Source organism: Macrosteles quadrilineatus, unplaced genomic scaffold, assembly GCF_028750875.1.
Source record: "Macrosteles quadrilineatus isolate MER2022 unplaced genomic scaffold, UCM_ALF_1.0 Scaffold_3__2_contigs__length_128488019, whole genome shotgun sequence".
NCBI lineage: Eukaryota > Metazoa > Arthropoda > Insecta > Hemiptera > Cicadellidae > Macrosteles > Macrosteles quadrilineatus.
This window is the reverse complement of record NW_026542596.1, coordinates 55,071,102-55,095,163: the sequence shown is the minus strand read 5'-3', so window position 1 is coordinate 55,095,163 and position 24,062 is coordinate 55,071,102. Positions and strand designations below refer to the sequence as shown.

Below are 24,062 nucleotides of genomic sequence, written 5' to 3'. Positions count from 1 at the left end.
AACACATAAAAATTATAAAACCTAGAGTGTACGGGCCGGAATTTTACCCCCTTCATGATGTCAGCTCAAAATGTACGGCCCGGATTTTTACCCCAGGAATTTTATAACCCCTGTCTTAAAGAAATCAGTGAGAATAATAAAATGTCTTCGAAATAAACGTTTTTCCACGGTAGTTTGATATATATTATAAGAAAAGAAATGTTCAACCAATTATCATTCAAATGGACTACTCAGTTTGTTGTAAATACATATTAACTAACAGTTGGTCCTAAAAGTCTAATCCTGAAAATCAAGTATCAATATTAACCTGTTTACTTAGTTGAGATTACAAATAAATTAAGATAGGCTACTAAATAATAAAATGTTATTATTATTATTATTAACTACTAGCTGTAACCCGAGGGCTTTGCCCCGTTTAACTTCTAAATTGTCAAGATTATCTCGTTCGCATGGCTCAATCACGTCCTGGTTGAAGTTTGTTCGCTACGCTCACTCACCTTTAGGTTGGAGCTCGTTCGCTACGCTCACTCACCTTTAGGTTGGAGCTCGTTCGCTGCGCTCACTTGCCTTCAGGTTAGCTCGTTCGCTACGCTAACTCGCCTCCAGGTTGAAGTTCGTTCGCTACGCTCACTCACCTTTTGGTTGCAAATTAGCTGTTGTCATAATTGTAAAAGAAATAATAGTGCTGCACCCTGTTGGTAATCCTTGTAACTTTAATGCTATTGAATATCATAGAACAGAACCAACTTGTTTAATTGAAACAGCTGTTAAGATTCAATAATTCCATTTCTCATAAGGTTAACATGGGAAACTCCAGAGCCACTGGGGCGGAGCCCGAAAGGATTTTTGAAATAAGAATATGCCTATATGTTAATCGGGAATGTGAGCTATCATCATGCCAAATTTCAGCCCAATCCGACCTGTATTTTTCGCGTTCACTTGTCACAAACATACATCCATACATCCATACATCCAAACTTTCTCATTTATAATATTATATATATATATATATATATATATATATATATAGTAGGATAGTAGGATTCAAGTAAAAAATAGAAGACCAAGCACTTATCTTATCTTAAGTATTGTCCTCTATAGTGTTGCGTATTATACCGGTTGTTTTAGTCCACTGTTTTTAAATTTGGTAAATATTTTACACAAAAATTATCTATTTTGTGATATGTGTAGTGTATTTATTATACTATAAACTTTTGAAAATTATGTCGGTAGAGTATTATTTTAGTGTTTTGACCAGACAATGTTGGCGATACTTCTCTTCTTCTCTACTACCCTCCAACCCGATTGGTTACTACTGTGGCTAGTTTCTCTATTGGACTTTATTATTGTAGTCAGTGCTGTCGCAGTCGCAGTCGATCTCGTTCGTTGTCAGTGTTTCCATTTGAGGGATAAAAATCCCTTTCTAGGGATATTTAGGGCCTTCGAGGGATTGAAAAGGGATTGAGGGATAACTAGGGATAATCAGCGAAATTGAAGGATTTTTTTAGATTTTCTAGGGATTTCAGGCCTTTGACATTATAAAATTGAAATATTGACAAAATAATACATTATGGCTGTATTTCAACAATGTTAAGGACCTATTTTTGGTTAATTTTGCAAGGTATTGATAACATATTGATTATACTACTTTTCCCCTAGATTTTGGTAACAAATCGATTGTAGCATAGATAAAAGATACTCCTCAAGGCGTATGTTTTATCTATGGTTGTAGGTAGTGGTAGTGACGTAGTGTTTCAAAGTCGGAACACACAAGGGGAAGAGTTACAGCCAAGAGCCAACACTGCACGAAACAAGCGAAGGACTGGAGTCGGTCGGTGGAATGGAATGGCGGATCTAGATTACTGTCCTGTATTTGTTTCTTAAGCCCTGTGTCAATGTCGAATGTTTGTTTTCGTTTTATTTTGTTTGCCGGTGATTTCTGTGATGTTTTTTGGTTAGTAAGTAACTTGGTGTAACCTTTTCACCAAGGCATGGCGGCCATGTTTGAAAAAGACTATTAAGTTTAAAAATTTGGACACTTGAGTAATATTTTTGAAACAATTGTAAATACTTATAAATGAAAATTATTAGTTTATAAAATTTTAAAAATAACTATTTGTTTCATTTTTAGTTAATTAATCTTGTTTCGTACCACGTAGACAGTTTTTAATCACGGCTACCTTTAATTCCAGGCCGGAGGCCGCGGCCTTCGAAGTGGCAACGTTGCAAGTATAGTGCTGTAAAAGGTGTTTGTTTGGAGAACGCTAAGCTAATGATATTTATGTATTTTTTTAAGAATACGAAAGCTTGGTTACTGAGCTATGAAAATGTTGACTCCACATTGAATTTACAGAAATAGATTTTCAATTTACAATGTTTTGGTTTTCGATTCTATATTATGTTTTTTTTTTCATGTTAACTTATGGGATGTCTGGCGTTAAACAATACTACGGTACTTGCAACGTTGCCAATTCTACCAGGCCGCGGCCTGCCTGGAGTTACGATGGCCGTGGTTTTAATGGTGCAAAAATGTTTTTTATATATTATTACTTTATAAATAATATGGGATATTGAAGAATAATATCACCAGTTACCGTGATGATATCCAATCCATTGATATTGCTGCAAAAATAATAAGTAATCTAGATTTTATGAAGAGGGATAATTGGAGGGATTATTAGAACACGGACTAGGGATAACTAGGGATTTTTTGACGTTGGCCCAGGGATATTTTTTTCTTGCGGATGGAAACACTGCGAATTCATTTTCATTCGGCTTCTGCGCGATTGTGTTGTGTTCACAGGTGTCAGTTGAATTTAAATTTTACCACTAAGTTAGAATTATAAAAGTGTTTTATTTCCTTTTGTACGGTAATAGTTTCGTTGGTGTTTAATTTGTGTTAAAAATATTTTTAGCATATGGGGATAAACACAAAGAAGGTGAGTTGCAATGTTGCTTAGTCCACATTGATTCAATATTACCTTCAATAGGTTGAGGAAGTGAAATTAAGTTAGGGACATTTTTATCACATCTTTTAACATCACCTAGAGTTTAACAAATTAGAGAAACATACCATAAAGTTAGTTGATGAATTATTTTTAGTCCAAATAAGTAGTTAGGCCTAAAGGCCTACTGTACTACGATTTATTTATTAAGGTCATCCTATTATTCAGTAACTTAAACTAACTTAAAGCTTGTTCTTAAGGATTCAGAATCTAGTCTAGTTATTGCTTCTAACTTATAGGGTACACTTCCATATCTGTTGTCACAAACAACCGAATGAGTAATATCGATCGATATATCGATTATTCGATATATAATTTGGTTAGTTAGGTAAGGTTAACCTAACCTAACCTAACTAACCAACGATATATCAAATTAAACAATCAAATAGGTAATCAATAAGTAATTACTCATTTGGTTGTTTGTGCCAACAGATGATGGAAGTGTAAGTTACCCCTTCTATAAGCTCCAGTGGGATATGAGGATATCCTGGAAGTGATTTAATCTCAATTGAAAATGGACTAATAGGCCTAATCATGACACCAAATTTTAATTCACAGTTAGACTGCTATTGATATAAAACCAATAAAAGATTTTTCTGGGGCAAGCAATCCAACGGCTGCACTTTACTTTACGTCCTACACTCATTCGAATGAAACTATCGATTGTTCGATTGTTTCATTCGATATATCGTTTGGTTAGTTAGGTTAGGTTAACCTTACCTAATTAACCAAACGATATAACTTATCGATATATCGATCGATATTTTCATTCGAATGAGTGTAGGACGTAAAGTAAAGTGCAGCCAATCCAACTGCAGTAGGCCTAGGCTTATGCCGGACTACATCTTTCCTATCAACTGGGTCTAATTTCAGTTAAGTTAGGTACTACATACGGCAAGTGTTTGGAGTAAAGCGCCGCCTGCTGGGGGAGTGACTTTAGGGCCAGGCTGGTTCACAGTGAACCTCCTGCAGTGCAGCATTAGAATTGGTATCAACACTCGAGTCTATTAAAACACTTTGTTAGGTACTAATTTTATGGTGGAATGTTAGTTAAAAGCCCCCTAAAATCCCATCAACCTCTTTTGCAATTTTCACATTACGATCAAACACAACTTATAGTCCGTGAGGTTGGCGAAGGACTGAGGGATTAACGTCCCTTCCATTAACGCACGTGCATTCACCAGCAGGGCCCTACCTACCCCATGGCGAGTGACCCATGTGTGTGTGTAGGTGTGCTCTTACAAATGTGTCGAAACGAGATCCGCAGTTTGTTTAAACAACGGCATAGTGAGATCTGTTTGGCGCTTTGAGATCGGTGGTGGATCTCAGAACGCCAAATCCTCTGATTGGTCCTCCTGAGCTTGTCAGGATCACGGAAATACCCGAAGTTTGCCGAAAACAGGTGGATCTCATTTGGGCTGGTTTTTCTAGAGTGTGCGTGTGCATAAAGTTCTGATATCCGGCACCATGTCGCGCTAGCATCGCCTACGCACACCGATCATTCACACCCGGTCACAGTGAGATCCCCTAAACTGACCGATGAAAATAGAGTAGTTCTGGTCTGATCCTAGTTGGCCTGCAGATTCAAGTGGTTTAAGAAGTGGTTGAATTTCCTGAATCACTAATGATGTATCTATATAAAATTGTATTTAGCTCGATCGCCAAGTGGCTCTGTAGTCTAGTAGTTAGCCTACTAGGCTACGTCAAAAAACCATTTAAGTGATTGAGGTCTTTACTGTACCGGTACTAATCATTAAATCTTTTACCATGTGTCCTCAAGACTACGTTATATTTTGTTATCAAAGACTTTTGCAAATGTTTTGTTATATTGTTCAATTTAGTAATCACATTGCTGTAAATGTATGTTAATGAAGATCCAGTATAAACTTTACGGATGCATAATATCCAATGCCGGGTGTCATCCTTAGATTATTATTCAGCTGATACTTTTGTATACCATTATTATATTGTTGAATTTTTAGTACTGGTAATCACATTGTTTTAAATACCTACGTTAACCCATTGGGGAAGGAATTAATCAATCAATCAATCAATTATTTAAGATGGGGACGCCACTATGTGCGTATTTTAATGCGCTACCTGCAGCACCCTCTGGCGGCAATTAATTTTACCGAATTTGTAGACTTTTACTCTTTTAGATAACTGCTATAGAAAGAAAACCTTAGGTAATAAATTAATAATTCTTTCACCATTTTGTTCACAGTAAAATTGTCTACAGAAAAGTGGTAATTGGATACCGTAGTCAAAGTTCTAAACTAAAAAAAATATGTATAGATTAAGATTAAGATTGCAGATCCCTTAATCTAATCGTCTTAAACAGTTCCAACACTCCGGACTGCTCGCCTTTACTACTTCCTTTACCACTTCCTACGTCACGGACCTGTTTCCCTCCCTTCCCTTAGCATTATTGGATTGCAAATACCTTAATCTATTGGTCATAAACAGATCCCATACTCCGAACAACTCGCCTTCACTACTTCCTTCACCACTTCCTACGTCACGGACCTGTTTCCCTCCCTTCCCATAGCATTTTAGGATTGTAGCAAAAAAAAAAAATAAAAATAAAAAAATAAATTCAAAAAAAAAAACTCTTCTTTGCATACTCAAAAGTTCCCTTTTAAATCTTATCTTCTTAAATCACTTTGGAGAACCCTTCCACACCGGACAGGTGCTTTGGCCGGGACCAATTTTCTACACCCGGGCCGATTTTCTACACCCGGACCGCCCAGGCTGATTTTCTGCACTGGGCGACCACAACGGCCCGGGCCATGACACCAACCCGTCAGCTCCGTGCGACTTGCATAGCCCTGTCCCACCGGCCTCCTTGAGGAACCCTTCCTTGCCGGGCCGACGCTTTTGATCCAGGTCGATTTCCACACCCAGGCCGCCCGGCTGTTATTGAACCGCCACGATTTTTATGGCCGTCCCAAGATACTTAAACCGCCACGAACATTAGAGCGGATTATAAGGTTCAGTTTCGTAGGGTTGTAAAACAATTGAACCACCACGCGGGTTCTGCCAGGTAGCGAGGGAACCTTTCGAAATATTTATCCCTCCAATTTCCCTCTTTGATATAGGAAAAAATTCAAAAAAGTGTAAATTTAAAATTCCCATGTTATTCTTATGGAGAAAATTGTAAACTGTTGTAGTTTGCTTGATTATGAGTATACTAGCTGTACCCGCGGGCTTTGCCCCGCTTAACTTCGCGAAGTATTCGCATGGCTCAATCACGTCCTGGTTGAAGTTCGTTCGCTACGCTCACTCACCTTCAAGTTGGAAATCGTTCGCTGCGCTCACTTGTTTTCAGGTTAGCTCGTTCGCTACGCTTACTCGCCTCCAGGTTGATGTTCGTTCGCTACGCTCACTCACCTTTTGGTTGCAAATTAGCTGTTGTCATACATTTAAAAAAGTCATCCCTTTTATTGTTTATAATACAGTACTTTGATAAAGGTTTTTATGTTTTAATATTTAACATTGGAGAATTTAAACGTTGTTAAGTACACAGGTATGCTGCGATTGGGGTTTAATACATTTTGACTTATTCAAAAGTAAAATAGTTTTCTGTGCTGCGATCCGTAGAAACACTGTGGCACTATTTCAAATCATGACTAATGCTAATACAGAATGTTGTAGTTATTCAAACGTACAAAACAGTTGGTGAAAGTAAACATCTGCTTTTAAATTATATTTATTTGTAAACATTCTAGATCAAAAAGTCTGACATTGGCCCACTTAAAACCCTATGGGGCAGAGCCCTTTTGACGGATCTGCACCAAACTTCACTCGAACCATCCTTGAAAGATGCTTAATAATGCCTGAAAGTTTCATTACAATCTGTCAAGCGGTTTCGGAGTCCATAACGTATCTATACACATATATATATACATACATAGTTCCTCTTTTATAGATATAGATTTTGATCAAATTTGGAAAATGCGTTAATTTCATACTAAACATTTTACAAAAAAAAACCATTTTACAAAAAAAAACCTTTTTACCCTCCCTGTTGCAGTAAACCTAAGTAGGTAATCGTTAAACTAATGCTATTTAAATATGTAATAAATGTGATATTTTCAAGGAGACATTTTAGTGTAAATTAAATCAGGCAAATAGAAATTCGCTTAGTCTGCAGGTTTGCTGCGGCGGGGGTATTTATTTATTTAAATTATGGTATTAAGTTTGCTTGAGCGAATTTCCTATAGGGAATTAGCTATACCCTGCTATTACCGTAGGTGGTACGGTAAGACCTAGTATATTTAGGCTAAGTGTTTTTTACGGTTATTGGTTACGGAAAAAATAAAAAAAAATTTAAATTTCAAAGTTTCATGTAATTTTTATGGAGAATAAGTAAACTGTTGTAGTTGTCTTGTTTATGTATTTAGGTACTATCAGAGTACCCGTCCTTCGTACGGGGTTGGCAAATATAAATGCAGTTATACTTTCGGTCTTTGCATTTCAATGTGAGAAGACACGGTTTGAGAAAATTTGCTTCCTAAAATTTACGATATGCTATATATAGTATTACACATCTAACATAGCCATAATATTCTACCACTTTACCTACACAATAGAGAAAAATAGATTATTAAAAATTCGCAAAATATATCACAAATTATTCATGAAATTAAAAACATGAACATAACTGTAATAGCAATCCTACTTTGACAGTTCTCATTGTGTATCATAATTTTTTGTTGCTGAAAAAAATAATAGTGCTGCACCCTGTTGGTAAATCTTATAAATGTTTAATGCTTTTGCATATCATAGAACCAACTCTTTTAGTTGACACAGCTGGCTATGTTTTTTTAATTCCCTTTACAAAATATGAATCCTCATAAGGTTAACATGGGGAACTGCAGAGCCACTGGGGCGGAGCCCGAAAGGAATTTTGAGATAAGAATATGCCTAGGCCTATATATATGTTAATCGGGAATGTGAGCTATCATCATGCCAAATTTTAGCCCAATCCGACCAGTTTTTTATTGTAACCTTTTAATTTGCTTATAATAGTACAGAGTGTCAGCACCTCTCTACCATACAAAATGCACAACTTTGCTGAATATATAGCCTATCACCATAGACAAACAAATACCATAAAATAGACCAATAATTGTCTATTGTCTGTGCTATCACTCAACTGCAAGATAGTTTCAGTTTTCACTCCTAAAACCTTTGTAATTTTATCGTGTTTTATCGTGTATCTGTATTTATTATCTGCAACATTTTCATTTACATCGATATTTATACATGAAACACATCATAAACAAGAAATATTAAAATTTACAATATTTGGGTACACCGGCATCATGTGAGTCATGCGCCACCGACCGGCGATATGGCAAATGGCGCCCGTGCTGGTGAGTGCGCGTGCGTTGGCGAAGGGTCGCCTTAATCCTTCACCGTCCACGAACCCCCTTTGCCACGAAGTTCCTGCCAATGCCAAAGATCCTCTGCCTCACCCTACCTCCCACTCTAGCGGTTGCCACCCGTCTCAAGTGCCGGGAAGAGCCATAAATTAGGGAATTAGCTTAAACAATGCCTGGGTAGGATTTTCGAGAAACTTCCGTACATATTGCGCTCAGCGGTCAGGAAACCAACAGTGTCTTTATTAGTCAGGACAATGTATCAAGAACAGTTGGGTCCATCAAAATGCGTTTACTCAGGACTGAACTGGTGACCTTACTGATTCCTAGGCGAGCACTATTTCCACCCTACTTACAGTATCAGCTACATAGCTTATAACCGCAAAGAATCCTGTATACTATACTAGGTGGCGTTCGCATAGGCATCCACAAAATTGAGCGGAGTCATCAAAGCTTTATATTATATTGTTTTTGTCATACTGCAGTAAAAACAGTCGTTTTTAATGCATGCGTTGCGAGTCTAAAGGAGCATTTTTACTGTTTAGGGAGTAAAAATCTTTTTTAACCTCTATGGAGTAAAAATCAGCTGTTGTCAACTCAGTTGTAATTTTTGATTGTAAACGATTGAATGTATCGAAAATATGTATAGATTCGTGCTTCAAAATCATTTTAACCTACTGTCTACAGTCTCTTCCCATAGCATTTTAGCATTGCAGATACATTAATCCATTCCCACACTCAACACTGCTCACCTTTACTACTTCCTTCACCATTTCCTACGTCATAGACCCTTTTCCTTCCCTTCTCATAGCATTTAAGTATTACAGATACATTTATCTAACTGCCCAAAAGGTTCCCCCACTCTGCACTGCCAGCCTTTACTACTTCCTTCACCACTTCCTACGCCGTGGGTCCTGTTTCCTTACCTTCATTTTAGGATTGAAGATACATTAATCTTACTGCCACAGACGGTTCTCACTCTATGCTCATACTTTACTACTTCCCAAGCCACTTCCTACGTCGTGGACCTGTTTTCATCACTTTCCATAGCATTTTAGTATTTTAGATACGTTAGTCTAATTGCCACATACATTCCCCACACTCCGCACTGCTAGCCTTTACTACTTTCACCATTTCCTATGTCGTGAGCATGTTTCCATCCCTTCTCATAGCATTTCAGCATTGCAGATACATTAACCTAACTGCTACAAACGGTTTCCAGTTCCCACACTCCACACTGCTCACCTTTCTACTTCATTCACCTCTTCCTACGTCGCGGGCCTATTTCCCTCTCTTCCCATAGCATTTTATGATTGTAGATACCTTAATCTAATCGTCATAAACAGTTCCCACACTTCGGACAGCTCGCCTTGACTACTTCCTTCACTACTTCCTACGTCGCGGACCTGTTTCCCTCCCTTCCCTTAGCATTATTGGATTGCAAATACCTTAAACTATTGGTCATAAACAGATCCCATACTCCGAACAGCTCGCCTTTACTACTTCCTTCACCACTTCCTACGTCGCGGACCAGTTTTCCTCCCTTCCCGTAGCATTTTAGGAATGCAGATACCTTAATCTAATCGTCATAAACAGTTTCCACACTCCAGACTGCTCACCTTACTTCTTCCTACGTCACGGACCTCAAGCTAGTGTCGTCATTTGATTATAATTATGATCCATACCGTTTCTGTTTAACGTCTGTGGAATAATGCTATCAGCTATTTCTCTATCTACTGCACTAGCTGTGTGCCCGTTATTCGCATGGAGATCTTATCGTAGTCAGTTAAAACCCTCTTATATCAAGCACAGCAGTTGGTTTGCATACTTTCAGATATGCTGACAAAACTAAATAAACCTTCGCAAATACAGTATCTGACAGTTTCAAGCCAAAACTAATGCTTCGCAATTAAATGTCACCCGGATCTTGTTGGTCCATATGTTAACTAAAAAATGCTTTATAGATCTATGAGGCATAGCCCTGAGGTAGGCCTATAATTATTGAAAGTTACTTTCCATTGTTTCAATTCATGAGCATTACCAACAGACATACACAAAAAAATACAGAACTTAATTAGGGAATTTGCTATGCTTTAAGCATAACAAAGCACCTACATATAAAATTATTATTTTAAATCTTTGTTAATGTTATACAATTTTATCATATCAATTTATATTTGCTTGGACCGAAGATGACCCGAGATGCTGTCGAAATGCTACATGAATCGGCTTGCTATATAAAATGAAGTACTATAGACGATTTAGAGTGGTAATTTATAATAAAAATTACCAAAATAGACCACGAACTATTGATACATAGACAACGTGTAAAGCGTATTAACATTTCATGATGGTTTGCTGAATAAATGTTTTACTAAAATGCGTTATCGTTTTCTTAGCATAAACTAACATTTTGGAATCCAGACAGAAAAAGCAAAACTTATACAGTTAAAACATCAATTAAATTGAATACGCCTGTAATAAATAAGGTGCAACACCAACGATGACTAATTTGTAAATTACAGTAATGTGTAGGCTACGTAAAAATGATTCTTTCTGCTACTACCGGCTCAAAGGAAAAGAACAAGTACCAAAAACCAACTTTTACAGTTAAGAACTACTGTATAGTACATCCGACCAATTATATGCGTTAATAATGGTTATTGATCTCTTGGTTTTGGATTTTCTCGTAAAAAGTTATTGGCAATTAAGTTATTTCCCATTAATTGCTTTATTTGTAAACAAATTTTAATGTAAACTTATCTGTGTCAGTTTAAAAAAAAACAATCTTATACAACAATTTTTGTTATTTAATAGATTACGTATTCCCTAAACAATTATTGGTATATCTCTTAACATTAGAAGGAAATGTGATAAAAATCACACAACGTTGGCGTTATGGAAGTTTGTAATTTTATTTCTTAAGTAGGTAGGCCGTGTATTCTAGGGAAAAGTACCGGTATCAAAAATCGTCGTCGAAAAGGTTATTATAATTGGGTAGGCGTACGTACCCAAGATATGGACTACGGGCCTATTAGCTGAATGGTCCAGCGATTGCATCACACGGTGAGTAGGAACTATTGACTATATACAGTGTGTAAATTAAGTATTGAAACAAATCTGTATTTTTAAAACCGAAATAGATAGAAATATTCTGTTTGTGGCAATAATTGTTAACAAAGGTTTTGCAATTTTTTACATCAAAAATATTTTTTAACCCCCCTAACAGGGTAGGGGGTAGGGGGTGACTTATTTTTTTCAAAAAGCAACCCCTATTGAGTGTCCCCTCATTTTGAAAGATTTTTCAAAAGAAACAAAATGAAGTAAACCCGAGGTGGATATCTCACCCCTAGCCAAAATGGCAGGTATTTCAAAATTTGATTTACTGTATGTGAAAAAGCACCTATTTCACAAATAATGAAAACAAATCTGTATTTTTAAAACAGAAATAGATCGAAATATTCTGTTTGTGGAATTGATTGTTGACATAGGTTCCGCAGTTTTTTACATCAACAATATTTTTTCAACCCCTTTAACAGGGTGGGGGTGGGGGTGACTTATTTTTTTTAAATAACAACCCCTATTGATTGACCCCTCATTTTGAAGGGTTTGTTAAAAGAAAGACTTGACGCAAACCCGAGGTAGATATTTCATCCCTAGCCTAAATGGCGGGAATTCCAAAATTTAATTTATGTGAAAAAGCACCCATTTTGGAATACCCGCCATTTTGGCTAGGGGTGAGATATTCCCCTCGGATTTGCGTCATTGTGTTTCTTTTGACAAACACTTCAAAATGAGGGGTCACTCAATATGGGTTGCTATTTGAAAAAAATAAGTCACCCCCTACCCCCTACCCTGTTAGGGGGGTTAAAAAAAATGTTGATGTAAAAATTTGCGAAACCTTTGTTAACAATTTTTGCCACAAACTGAATATTTCTATCTATTTCGGTTTTAAAAATACAGATTTGTTTCAATACTTAATTTACACACTGTATATAGTCAACGGTAGGAACAGAAAGTGACACATTGGAAAATCGAGTTTAGCATAATCCGTAAACCTCTGTTACAATCACCCATTGCAGTTGTGATTTTTTACTTTACAATTTACACAACCGCCATTGAAGCACCGTCAATGAGTGGAAACATTGTTTCTAAGCTATTGGCGACGATCATTATTAAATTTAAGTTTCCCAGCCGTATACAGCACTGATTCAAGGTCTTCTTTCTGGTTATCAAAACGCAAGAACAATTTTATACACAAAGAATCTCTGGTTCCTGATCTGGTTGATGCCTAGTTATTTAATTTAATTTACGGTTACACTATATTATTCCACTTGCGGTTAATTAAATCCGTTATGTAAGAAACACGTTTTTAATCTCACTTGGATGGGATTTGCCTTCAAAACGTGATCGGAAATGGTTGCTGTATTTGTAAACAACATTTATAAACATATCAGTGACAGCTAGAAAAAATAATCTTGATCCGAACAGCTGTTCGTTATTTTATAGATGATTATGTGATAAAAATTGGACGAAAACTTGACAAAAATCGCACAAAACTGCATTTTTGAACGTCCGTAATTTTATTTACAAATTAGTGAGGCCATATTTTAATGGCTAAAGACACTCTCACCAATCCAGTGAATACATTAAAATGACTTGGATCTTGATAGGTACTCTCGTTTTCCTGGAGAAGATTGCGTAAAATGCCATCTTGAGTGTTACAGAAAGTTAGACAGACAGGCAGAAATTTAGATGAGACTTTTTTCGGCCTCTTTAATGTATAAAACGTAAAAATAACCCAAAAATTTATGATTCTGAGCAATGTACAGACAAAACTCTAATTTTATTTATATAGATAGATATATAGATTCAAAATTCAACAGCTGATCATATGTTTTTGTTTATGTGTCAAATACTGCTTCCATAAGGATTACATTGAAACTTTGAGACCCAGGGGGCGGATTCCTGAGAGATTTTTTTAACGCCGTATAGATGTTGGCACTCACCGATATGGTCTTTATCACCATGCAAAATTTGAAAACGATTGATTCAGCCGTCTAGGAGGAGTTTGCGTATTACGAAATGCATAAGAGTCTACGTATAAGAGCTTCGCTCGCTCCGCTCAATTAAGAACTTAACAAACAAGTTGTTAAGTTTGTCCAGTGGAAAGTTAACGTCCGCTACGCTCTGTGTACGCTCTACGTTGTACGTAGCATGACGACATACGCAGGAAAGTTACCGCGATACGCGATCTGCCGCTTCCTGGAAGCCTTCGGTACTTAGCAACCGGTTCTGGACCATAGATCGTGCATCTTATTAACTTTATGACTCATTTTCCGATATCGTTCTGCATTCCTTGTCAAATGCTCGTTTCAATCAATCCCCAGCAAGTGCAGATCGTAAGATCATCCGGAAAGTTATTTTGGTGTCGTCGAACAAATAATCAATACAAGTTTTAAATGTGATAAACACCCGAACATAGGCGCCTGTTGTTGTATTTGAAACCGGGTTTCATTAGTGTTTTATGTCTGTTATATTTTAATGTACTGATGTTTAAACATGACACTCTGTGTTAACTGGTGAACCTTGGAGCTGATTCGCCCGATCTTTTATATCTGGGCTCACTTTCATACCGAATTCTTCTCGACCCACCCTTTACAAACCAATTAAATAATAGTAATACGTTATTTATTGCTATTATCATTCTCATTGTATCATTATTTGAGCTACGGATGAATACATTTCTGTCAATGAAAATTTTGAAGATGTGAATTGGTAGATCACGTGACGTGTGTAGAGGTAATTGAAATAATTTATAAATAAAAAACTTTTTTAAAACAAAACGTTTTTAAACACACTAAAAAGTAGAAAATAATCTATAAATATGTTGAGAGAATAAATACTTGTAAGATTTAAAACGAAAAACGTGGGGTGCATGCAATAGATAGTTTACAATTTACCTTCACCTATTGAACTACTATTATCAATTGCATGCACCCCACGTTTTTCGTTTTAAATCTTACAAGTATTTATTCTCTCAACATATTTATAGATTATTTTCTACTTTTTAGTGCGTTTAAAAACGTTTTGTTTTAAAAAAGTTTTTTATTTATAAATTATTTTCTACTTTTTAGTTTTTAATGTGTGTGCATGTTAAATCTATTTCAAGCATCTATATCAGATTAAGACAGAGGCATGTGGGAAATCTAAGGTTTTTTTGAGTTTCTTTGCATATAATTATGTATTAGATTGCATGTATGGCCTACCTACTAACTATAAATATATCAATCTATTTAATTGCAATGTTTCTGAAATATAGCACAAAGAAATCTAAATCTTCATTTTGAAATGTTTGTTTGTATAAATAATCTCTTGGGAGCATAACCTGTACCTCTTATCCTCTGCTCTTCGAACTGTCAAATTTAAGTATTTACAGCTGACTTAAATTAATTGATATATTTACATTCTTTCAAAATGTAAACATTACAAATTTGGAAACCCATGGGGCGTAGCCCAAGGGAAATATGAAAATTAAATTATATAATATTGCATTGTCATCCATTTGTGAGCTATGTTTCAAATTTCAAGTCTCTAGGTCATCGGGAAGTATCAAAATTTGCAAGAGAGCGATTTTATAAAAACAAGCCCATGGGGCGTAGCCCAAGGGAAATATGAAAATTAAATTATATAATATTGCATTGTCTTCCATTTGTGAGATATGTTTCAAGTTTCAAGTCTCTAGCTCATCGGGAAGTTAGTATAAAAACGATTGCAAAATTTGTACCGAACAAGAAAGCGACCTAATAAAGACGTTTTAAAATACAGAAATATATACGTTTAATAACACTTGCAATAATATATTTACACTTATACTGTTGACTTACAAGACGGTAAATACGTAAAAGTTGGTAAGATTTGGCTACATGACCAAACGCAGAGATGATGAAACCTAAACTTTGGTCTAATTAAATTTGGTTACATTCAAAGTAGGCCTACAGTGTAGAGTACTTTTAAAAATTCCACGATTCTCTTTAAATTTGGTATCAAAATGATCAGGAGATTAAAATATATCCATTAGTAACATCAGATTTTTATATTTTCTTCGAGAAAAAAATATTGCTCAGAGATAGTGGAACCAGTAGTATGACTCACCGGCCAGGTCACCGGCTGCCCAAGCAGCTCCAAGCACGCACAATGGACTCAAGGGATAATAGTGTGGTTGACTGGTTCACCCCTTGTTCTGCCTCACTCTGACTTGAATTTTAGTATAGTATGCTGTAGGCCTTGTTGGTTTCGCGGGAAGGAAATGTCGCGCAGTGACTCGGTAGTCGAAGGCGGGGTTATATCAGTCACCTGTGGCCGGACTAGGGTCTATTCTAGACACTGTGTTTAACCTAACCTTGACTATAGAATGAAAGGCACGACTGGGCGGATTCGCAATATGGCAATAAATCGCCTGCCGTCCGATTGACGTAGGTTGTTCTTGTGAAAATAACAGTGTCTTGTTTGGGGAATGGGTAGGTCGCAGCTGTCAATTTGCACTGAAGTTTAATGTAATCATGAGCCGAAAGTTATCACTTTCAGAACTATCTGTTCAGGCAGGGCTCAACACAGTACACTATACACTTTGATATTAATGTTTCTACTACAACACACCTGCGTAACGACTCACGAATAACGAGAAGAAGCCTACAATGGCGCTCTCGTCTCAGAGCGAACAATGGCGAAATGTTGTCGTCGCTAACGAACGATGCTGTTCGCATGTAAACAATTCTGTTCGCGTTCAAAAACGAACAATGCTGCTCGCGTAAGAAGCAACGACCCTAAACCTACCTTAAGACACTTGTGTTAATTGGATAGAGCTAAATAAACGAAAGCTTAACTGTAACAAACTATCGGCTACCTAAAAACTACGGCCCTGTTCAGGACCACTGGTGGTCAGGTTCATTGATTATATTTAGCCTATTTGTATCCTCCTCCTACAAATCTCTTCCTCCTTACGAGGAGGAGTATCCTGAAGGAGGAGCCCTGAGAGAGGAGTGCCTATTTGTCACTTAACGTCGAGGATTCAAATATTCTATCATTGTCGAATACACTCGCCCGATGGTAGTTAATCTATTAATCATGGGTCTCATTGTCAACAATTGCCTATTGATGGTAGTTTGCGGCTAGGTAGCTTTTTTGGTTGAACGCTAGGCACGAGCCTGGGATCGTTTTTCATATTACTTCCGTCTAGACCTAGGGGTTGCAGCATTATCAATTAGATAAAATCCATTGATTATTTGGCGGGATTTGGACCCGAAACCTCAGTAACAAGTCCCGCGCTCTAACCACTAGACCAGCTCGCTCCCCTGCGGCTATGCACCTTGGATTTTACTTAAGTGAGAGAGAGAGAGAGGGAGCGAGAGGGATGCTTTTTTCCTATTATTTTAAAGCCAATATTAAAACAAACAAATTGACGTAAGTACATTGCACAAGTTGGTCGAAGATGTCTTCATACTACTAACTAGCGTTACGATCATTTGATAGAAATTATCAAATTGATTGCCAAATGACAAATGGCATGTGGGTCCAAAAATATCAAGCCAGGCTAAACTTCCTTTTATTCTCTTTGTTCTTACTGTTCTTATTGAGGTTTGAGCGATGTTCGTTTTAAAATTGAAAGTGGAAACTGATGAAATCAGTTTGATTAGCGTGTAAGAGAACTTGTACTTGGTCCACCCTACCTTCCATTGAATCTGGCTTGTGCGGAATCTCATCTTGAGATGAGTTGATCCAACGCCTCGTATGTGTGGAGAAAGACGTGGCGTGCAAAGGAAGTGCGAAGGTCGGGAGTTGAAAGTGGTGTCGTGTCCAAGGTCAAGGACGTGAGCCCCGGGACTGGTCTGCGAGACTTGCTGTACAGTACAGAGTACACCGACTCTCCACTCTCCAGGACAGTGGAAGATATACAGCCCGCGATCCCCATATATTTTGAGCTTAAGTTGCACTTGGAGGTACAGTTCGGCGAAAGTTTCTGTACGCGCTACCAGAACTGGTCGTGTCTTGGTGTTGGCAGTGTTACTTTGTGAAAACATTTGTGTCTTGCTACTCAGCGACTCGTTCACTCCTATCCCCCCCCCCCCACTACCAATAATCGGCACCCTTATATTTTAGTTCGCCTAGTGGCGGCCCGTCCGCGCGCACAGAATCTTTGGTCGGTCTGTAGCACACATGAATGGAGAAATTTAGAAAAACGAGTCTACATCCTATCCCGCATTCACACTCCACATTAGGAGCCCAGATGAAGTGATTAAACATACAGAAGGCACATATTTACTGTAACCATTTTCAGTTTTAAAAATATTTATTTTAAACAGTTAAACATAACTACTGTATAGGCTTTGCAACTGTTTAGCCAAATCAATAAAGATTTCTTTGCTGGGAGGTAAAAGAATTATCCTCGTGACTTTTTACTCCAAGATTTCAATTATAAAAATTAAATTTCAATGATCTTATCCACACTACAAAATGGCTGGGGAAGGCACGGATTTTCTCAACAAGCGCTGCTCCTCCAGTTATCGTAACCACCTGTAGCTCAATGGGATCTGCCGTAGCCGTATCTATACTAGAGACGGATATGTATCTACTTTAATAAATAAAACTGCGTGTTTTATATCTAAATTGATTAGGTTTTCACGTTTTACAACACTCAAGGCCTTTTCACACCGGCGTACTGGACGTACTGTACGTTTGGTACGTTTTTTTTTCAACAAATCGCTGCCTATGTTATCATATGAGCTTGTTCACACCGCGCGTACAGAACGTACTGTACGTCCAGTACGTACGCGATGGTTTTGTGTGAATCGCTCGGAGAGCGATTTTTCTAAAACGTACGTGGCGTACATGGGCTCGCGCATGCGCAGTGAATACTTCCAAACCACGTGCTCAGCCAGTGTTACTTGTCTGACTGCAAACGAACAAGTGTACGTTTTGGAAGTTACTGTGCGGTGTGAAAGGACCGCGTACAGTACGTACTGTGCGTACAGTACGTCCAGTACGCCGGTGTGAAAAGGCCTTCAGGGAAGCCAAAACGAAATGTTTCGGATTTATGACAGCGTTTTTAGTCATGCACAAGTAGGCCAGGCCTACATTCATTTTTCACCATTTCAGAAATCCGACAGCGCTGTTGTAGACGAAACTTTTCATTAGCTTACTTAAAAGTGGCCTTTGTACCTTTGGATTAAATTGAGGTTGCGTTTTGTTCGCGATTCACGAAGAATGGAGCCCGTGTACATCGTTGTGTGTGTCCCTTCTATCGTTGCAAAGAAAATTGAAAGTGTTGCCTGAACGTTATTTGTACAACAGCTGAAACCCTTAGGAAGAAATTTGTGTTAGGTATGCATATTTAGTATTTACTGGAATAGGCCAAACACTTCTGTGATTTACTCGTACCTCTGCATTCTTGTGCCGAAAAAATTTGTGGTATACAAATTGCATTCTTTGGAGCAAAAAATTGGCAATTTAAAGAGGTTGTCGGGTCTTTAACCCAGTGATACACAATACACAAACACACGCCTACATTTACAAATATTTACTCTTGTATGAAAGAGTGTTCATTGTTTGTTGACTGTGTTAAACTGTGTTTCCGGTTGCGACGTCACGCCTCTTCCGGTACACGGTCCTCGGCCCTCTCTGTACATCCGTAAACGACTGACTTAGACTTGGTTGGGAATGAGTACAAGAGAGTGGGCTCAAAAGTAGTAATCTTTGACATTTTGATTATTGCGGCGAAATCGTTATTATTTCACGCGATCGCGGTGATATTTGCTATTGCGACCGTCGTTCCGCGACCGCTGCGATAACATCTGCGGTGATCACGGTGACGCATCACGTATTTCGCAGCTACAGAATCGCAATATAACGAGACTATGTGTTTCGAAAATCATCAAATTTATTCAAGTTTATCACCGTTCATACGCCAGCTAGGATATATATTTAAAAAATACCTATTTGTTTTTCTTTTCTGAGTTGGTTCGGCTATTCTACCCAACAGATTTTCATAGTGTTGGTCTTAATAAAAGGGATGCACCCGCAGATTTTCCATTAAGCATAATCATTAATTTCTATCTACTGTATAACTCGACCAAAAAATATTTTTTTTATATTCTTACTTCAAATAGTTAAAGGGGCATTCCACCAGTTCTATTTACATTATCCTACACGTTTTATTCTCGGAACATTCAGTGAAGTACCAGCTTTCATTTGAGCTATTGATAATTAAGATCGGAAGTACGTAAAGCCCTGAATCACGAATCAACAAAAATTATAATTAGTTTATAACTTATCTGCATAAAATTATTCTTAACTCTATTTTTACTTTAGTTATTTATATGTCTTGGTCTTAAAGTACTCATGGGATGGAAATAAAGACTTTCGTTTGAGAAATTGATAGTTTAAATCAGTTAAGCTAAAAATATCGTATTACTCAATAAAAAAAAACATTTTCCTAAACATCTATAATATTAAAACGAAACAGTGTTTTTTTTATTTCACGATTCTGAATCAACCACTCGACGGATTTTCATGATTTTTGTGTTGAAAGAAAGATAATTTTGAGAACTAGGGAATGTCGAATAATTTTAGTTTAGGGTCCCAGTTTTTTAGAAATTAAGTTTTAATTTTTAAAAAGTCTAGCAGCCGACGCTAAGATTCTAAACTAGCTTTTGGCATAAAATAATTTGCTTAACATAACAGCTGTAAACATTCAGCTTTTGTGTCACAAATTCAGCATTTGGATAAAAACATGGATAAAAATGTAAAGACATACTGAGGGTTGACTTATTTATACTATACTAGCGGTTGTACCCGTGCTTTGCAACGGGAAGAGGACACCAAATAGAAACATTTTAATCTTTACATCTGTTGCATAATAATAGTTACACATCTGTCAACGCTTTTAGAAACAAAATTCAACTTTTAAAGCCATAATAGAAACGTATGGTATGTAGTGGATACCACCATTTTGGTTTTGATTAATTTTAAATCTTGTGTTGGCTGATATGAGAAAAACCGTCAAATCTTCGAATAAAACTTTGACATACATGATTTACCTTCATGTCCCTTAGTTACATATCTTTTAATTTATTATTGACATTTTAAATTTCAATTTTGAAGTTGCAAAAGTACTAATTATTAAATTTAAATGCAAATTGTTTAATTTCACTCTTCTTTATATTAAATCACAAATCCTTCCATCTTCAGTTTCTTCACTCACAATAAATCATTAGCAAAACTAAGTCAGCTGTTATAAACTTAAGGCGGTCGACACACGGGAAGACTGAAACCCAACTAAAGTTGAACCAACTGTTTTGTGACGCGATTACGGTTGCAGTTGCGTTGGTTACATCCGCACACGGGCGCGACTATAATTGAGTTGAGACAGTGAATGAGTTCTAATTTTGTTATAACGATACTGTGTAGGCCTACTGTGTATGGTGTTTGAAATGAGTAATAGAGATGAAAAAGACCTAGTGTTTTATAAACAATCAAGAAAGCGTAGAGTAGAAGGTGTTGGGTACATCCTTATGTTAAAACAAATATTTAATGTAGGCTCTTTGTAGCTGTTGCTGCATTACAAGAAACAGACGCAAAATTTCAGTCTATGTACAGGATGTCAAAAAGTGCTTACGAAGAGTTATCACAGTTGGTATACCTGATCCTTGAAAAGCGCAATACAAATATGCGAAAAGTTGTTCAAACCAGGCGACTGAAATCACCTAGCAACCGGCAGGTCCGGTTGCTTAACGACTGATCGCCGACTGGTCCTCAACTGGTCGCATCGCAGTCGCACCGTGTGCACTGTCCCACCTAACTACATTGGTCGGGACGTAGGCGACTAGTTTGTCCAACTGGTTGCCGATTTCAGTTGGAAAACAGCCTTCCCGTGTGTCGACGGCCTTAGAAATATTGCTGTGCCTTATTAATACAGTATTTTAAAATATTAAAGAAACTATATCTATACGTACTATAAAAAATTTTAAACAAATAATTTAGCATTAAAGACAGCAGACAACACTAATATGATTATCAAAGCATCAAGGACTAAAAAATGTAATAGCAAATACAGTATATGTTTCATTGCATCTCTGATTCTACTCTACAAAAATATCAACAAACAACTTAATATACAAACCAGTTCTTTTAATCAGTTCCATCGCCCATTGCCTTTACATTTTCACACTTACCATTAAGTAAACATAGTAACAGATATTTCATTGATTTCAGAAACAAAAGAACACTGTGTACTGCTTAGTTTTATGATATTTCCTTCTTTTAAAATTAATCAGTGGTGTGGCAAAATACAAATAATAAATGTATCAAATAAAGTAAATGTGAACTGAAAGCTATGTTAAGATAAAATAAGAGTATTTTGTATTACTATTGATAATTAAATATAGTTACACGTATACAACAGATTTTAGAAAACAAAAATCAACGACGTACAATTTAGTTATTGATGATATTCTTTAGTTTGATTAAAGCATAGGTTTAGCAAAACACAAAAACTTAATTTACCTAAATATACATATAAAAACAATGTGATGTGCAAGTTATGTTAAGTTAATACAACACATGTTAAGCAGTTACAATTTATTTAAAGTAGCCTCCAAATTCATACAAAACATCTATAAATTGTAATTTTCATACCGTTTCCATGAAAACATATCAATAATATTATTTTCATAACTTAGAAGCTTTAAAAAATCCAAAGCAGAGCCGGAGTTGATACATCAACGGTTATAAAATCTTTTTTTTTCTATAATCATTGACATAGTTTTTGAATAAATAATCCATGATAAAAGGTTAGATTAAAATAAACCTACCTCATAGTTATGGAAAATATTATATTTAATTTCTTTGTATCAGCTGTCTGAAATTGTGATGCAGTTTGGCAGTTCTTCTTGTTTACATTTAAATGTCAAAGCATATGTAAACAAACATTTTTAGTGTTCTAATCGCAGCCATGGAGACCAATCAATATTTACTTTTAAAATGTTCACCTCAGTACTTTTTAAGCCAAAGGGGCAAAGCCTAGGTCAGGTATCGAAATGTGAATAATCCTACAAGGGTCCTTGGTATGGTAGCTATGTTTTTGTAAAATTTAAGCCCAGTTGGTTCAGTAGTTTTGTACCTATTAGTAACACACATACAGACAGACACCATTAGATTTTTATATAATAGTATAGATGTAATGCTAATCATTGATACGTTCAATTCTTTTGTAAGAGGATGACAGATTAATTTAATATACATAGTAAAATACTAGGATGTTCAAATTATTTTTTAAAGCAATCTTTGTAATCTTCGATTTGTTTTAGAGCAATATAATTTGTTTTAACTAACAGCTGGTTAAATAAAAATGCCCTATTAGAACTATGAGGTTATTTACTCTGATTTTGTCATTGATTATTAGAAATAGGTAAGATTAGTAGACCACCGAGAAAAGTAACACCATCGATGTGTACAAGTCGAGGATCTGTACACGAGTTAAATGAAAAAGATTTGCAAATTATTTTACTGCTCATCTTTTTTGGAAAGGGTAGGAAAATAACAATTTTACATGTTTTAATTCGTCTTGGCAGCTTTTTGTTTACAATCAATGTTTTTGAATGCTTGAACTTTGTTTGGATTAGGCCCGGAAATATTGATGTCATAAAGATGGAGATCAAGAATCCTCAGGAATACGATTTTAAATTACCACCACAACCTCAGACGGGTGTTATCCAAAGATATACAGATGAATGCCATAAATTGAACACAACGTCATCATTGACCTAGGATACTGCAATTAGACTAAACATCCTTTTATGAAATCTAAAAAAGTTGTTTGGCGTGTGTTTAGTTGTGGTTACATTTGGAGGCGCTGAATTTTTTATAGTTTAAATAAATGAATATGGGGAATTACGATGTACATTGGTTCAATGAGGGTGGTATAGTTATCAAGGATATTGGAACTGATAACGGGATAGATAATAAACATAGACAATTAATTACGTCACTAGCTTTACTAGCGTTTTTACTTTTTAAATTCCTTCAACATGTGACCAGTTCTTTTGTTCAAATGAAAATATTTTTTTTTTTTTGACTCAGCTGTTTACAAAACAAACTACAGTAATATGTTGTTGTGTTTACTTTTCGTTGTTTAAACTTATTTATTTAGCAATTGGTGCAGTGAAATTGACATAAAGGATGTGTGTGGACGATTCGTTTAATGATGTCAGGACACCAACGTTATAATTATGTGTACTGTGAATTTTATTGGATGTTTTCGTTTTATTTTAGGGAGTTTCAACTCAGACCTACTGGAAATTGTGTATAGTATGAGTAATTGTATTGTGGTAATATTGATTATGGAAGAGGTAGGTATGCGATGGAAGGTGATATCATTGACTAGGCCTATACACTTCTCAATTGATAATTACTCATTCTACTGTAGGCTGCAATAAAAATTTTCTTTATACGTGTAAACTAGCTGTTCTGAATTATAGGCCTAAACCGTTTTAACTGACTACTCCCGTACGTAGGACGGGCTTACACCTCGTTATTGTTAATTTTATTTCGTCCCGAGCAGTGCCGTGTTTTGCTCCTACTCCTAATAAACTTTTATATTTTTCAAAGCTGGTACCGA

General features: G+C 36.4%; 1 protein-coding gene across 1 annotated transcript in view; it reads left to right on the top strand.

Annotated features, from left to right (window-relative positions):
- The first annotated feature begins 2,766 nt into the window (after nucleotides 1-2,766).
- LOC128991129 (uncharacterized) overlaps nucleotides 2,767-24,062 on the top strand; it is a 47,640-nt gene continuing 26,344 nt past the window's right edge. The window contains exon 1 of the mRNA XM_054413880.1: nucleotides 2,767-2,939. Coding sequence (XP_054269855.1) covers nucleotides 2,919-2,939 — 21 coding nt within the window. The 5' untranslated portion in view covers nucleotides 2,767-2,918. The remainder of the gene's footprint in view (nucleotides 2,940-24,062) is intronic.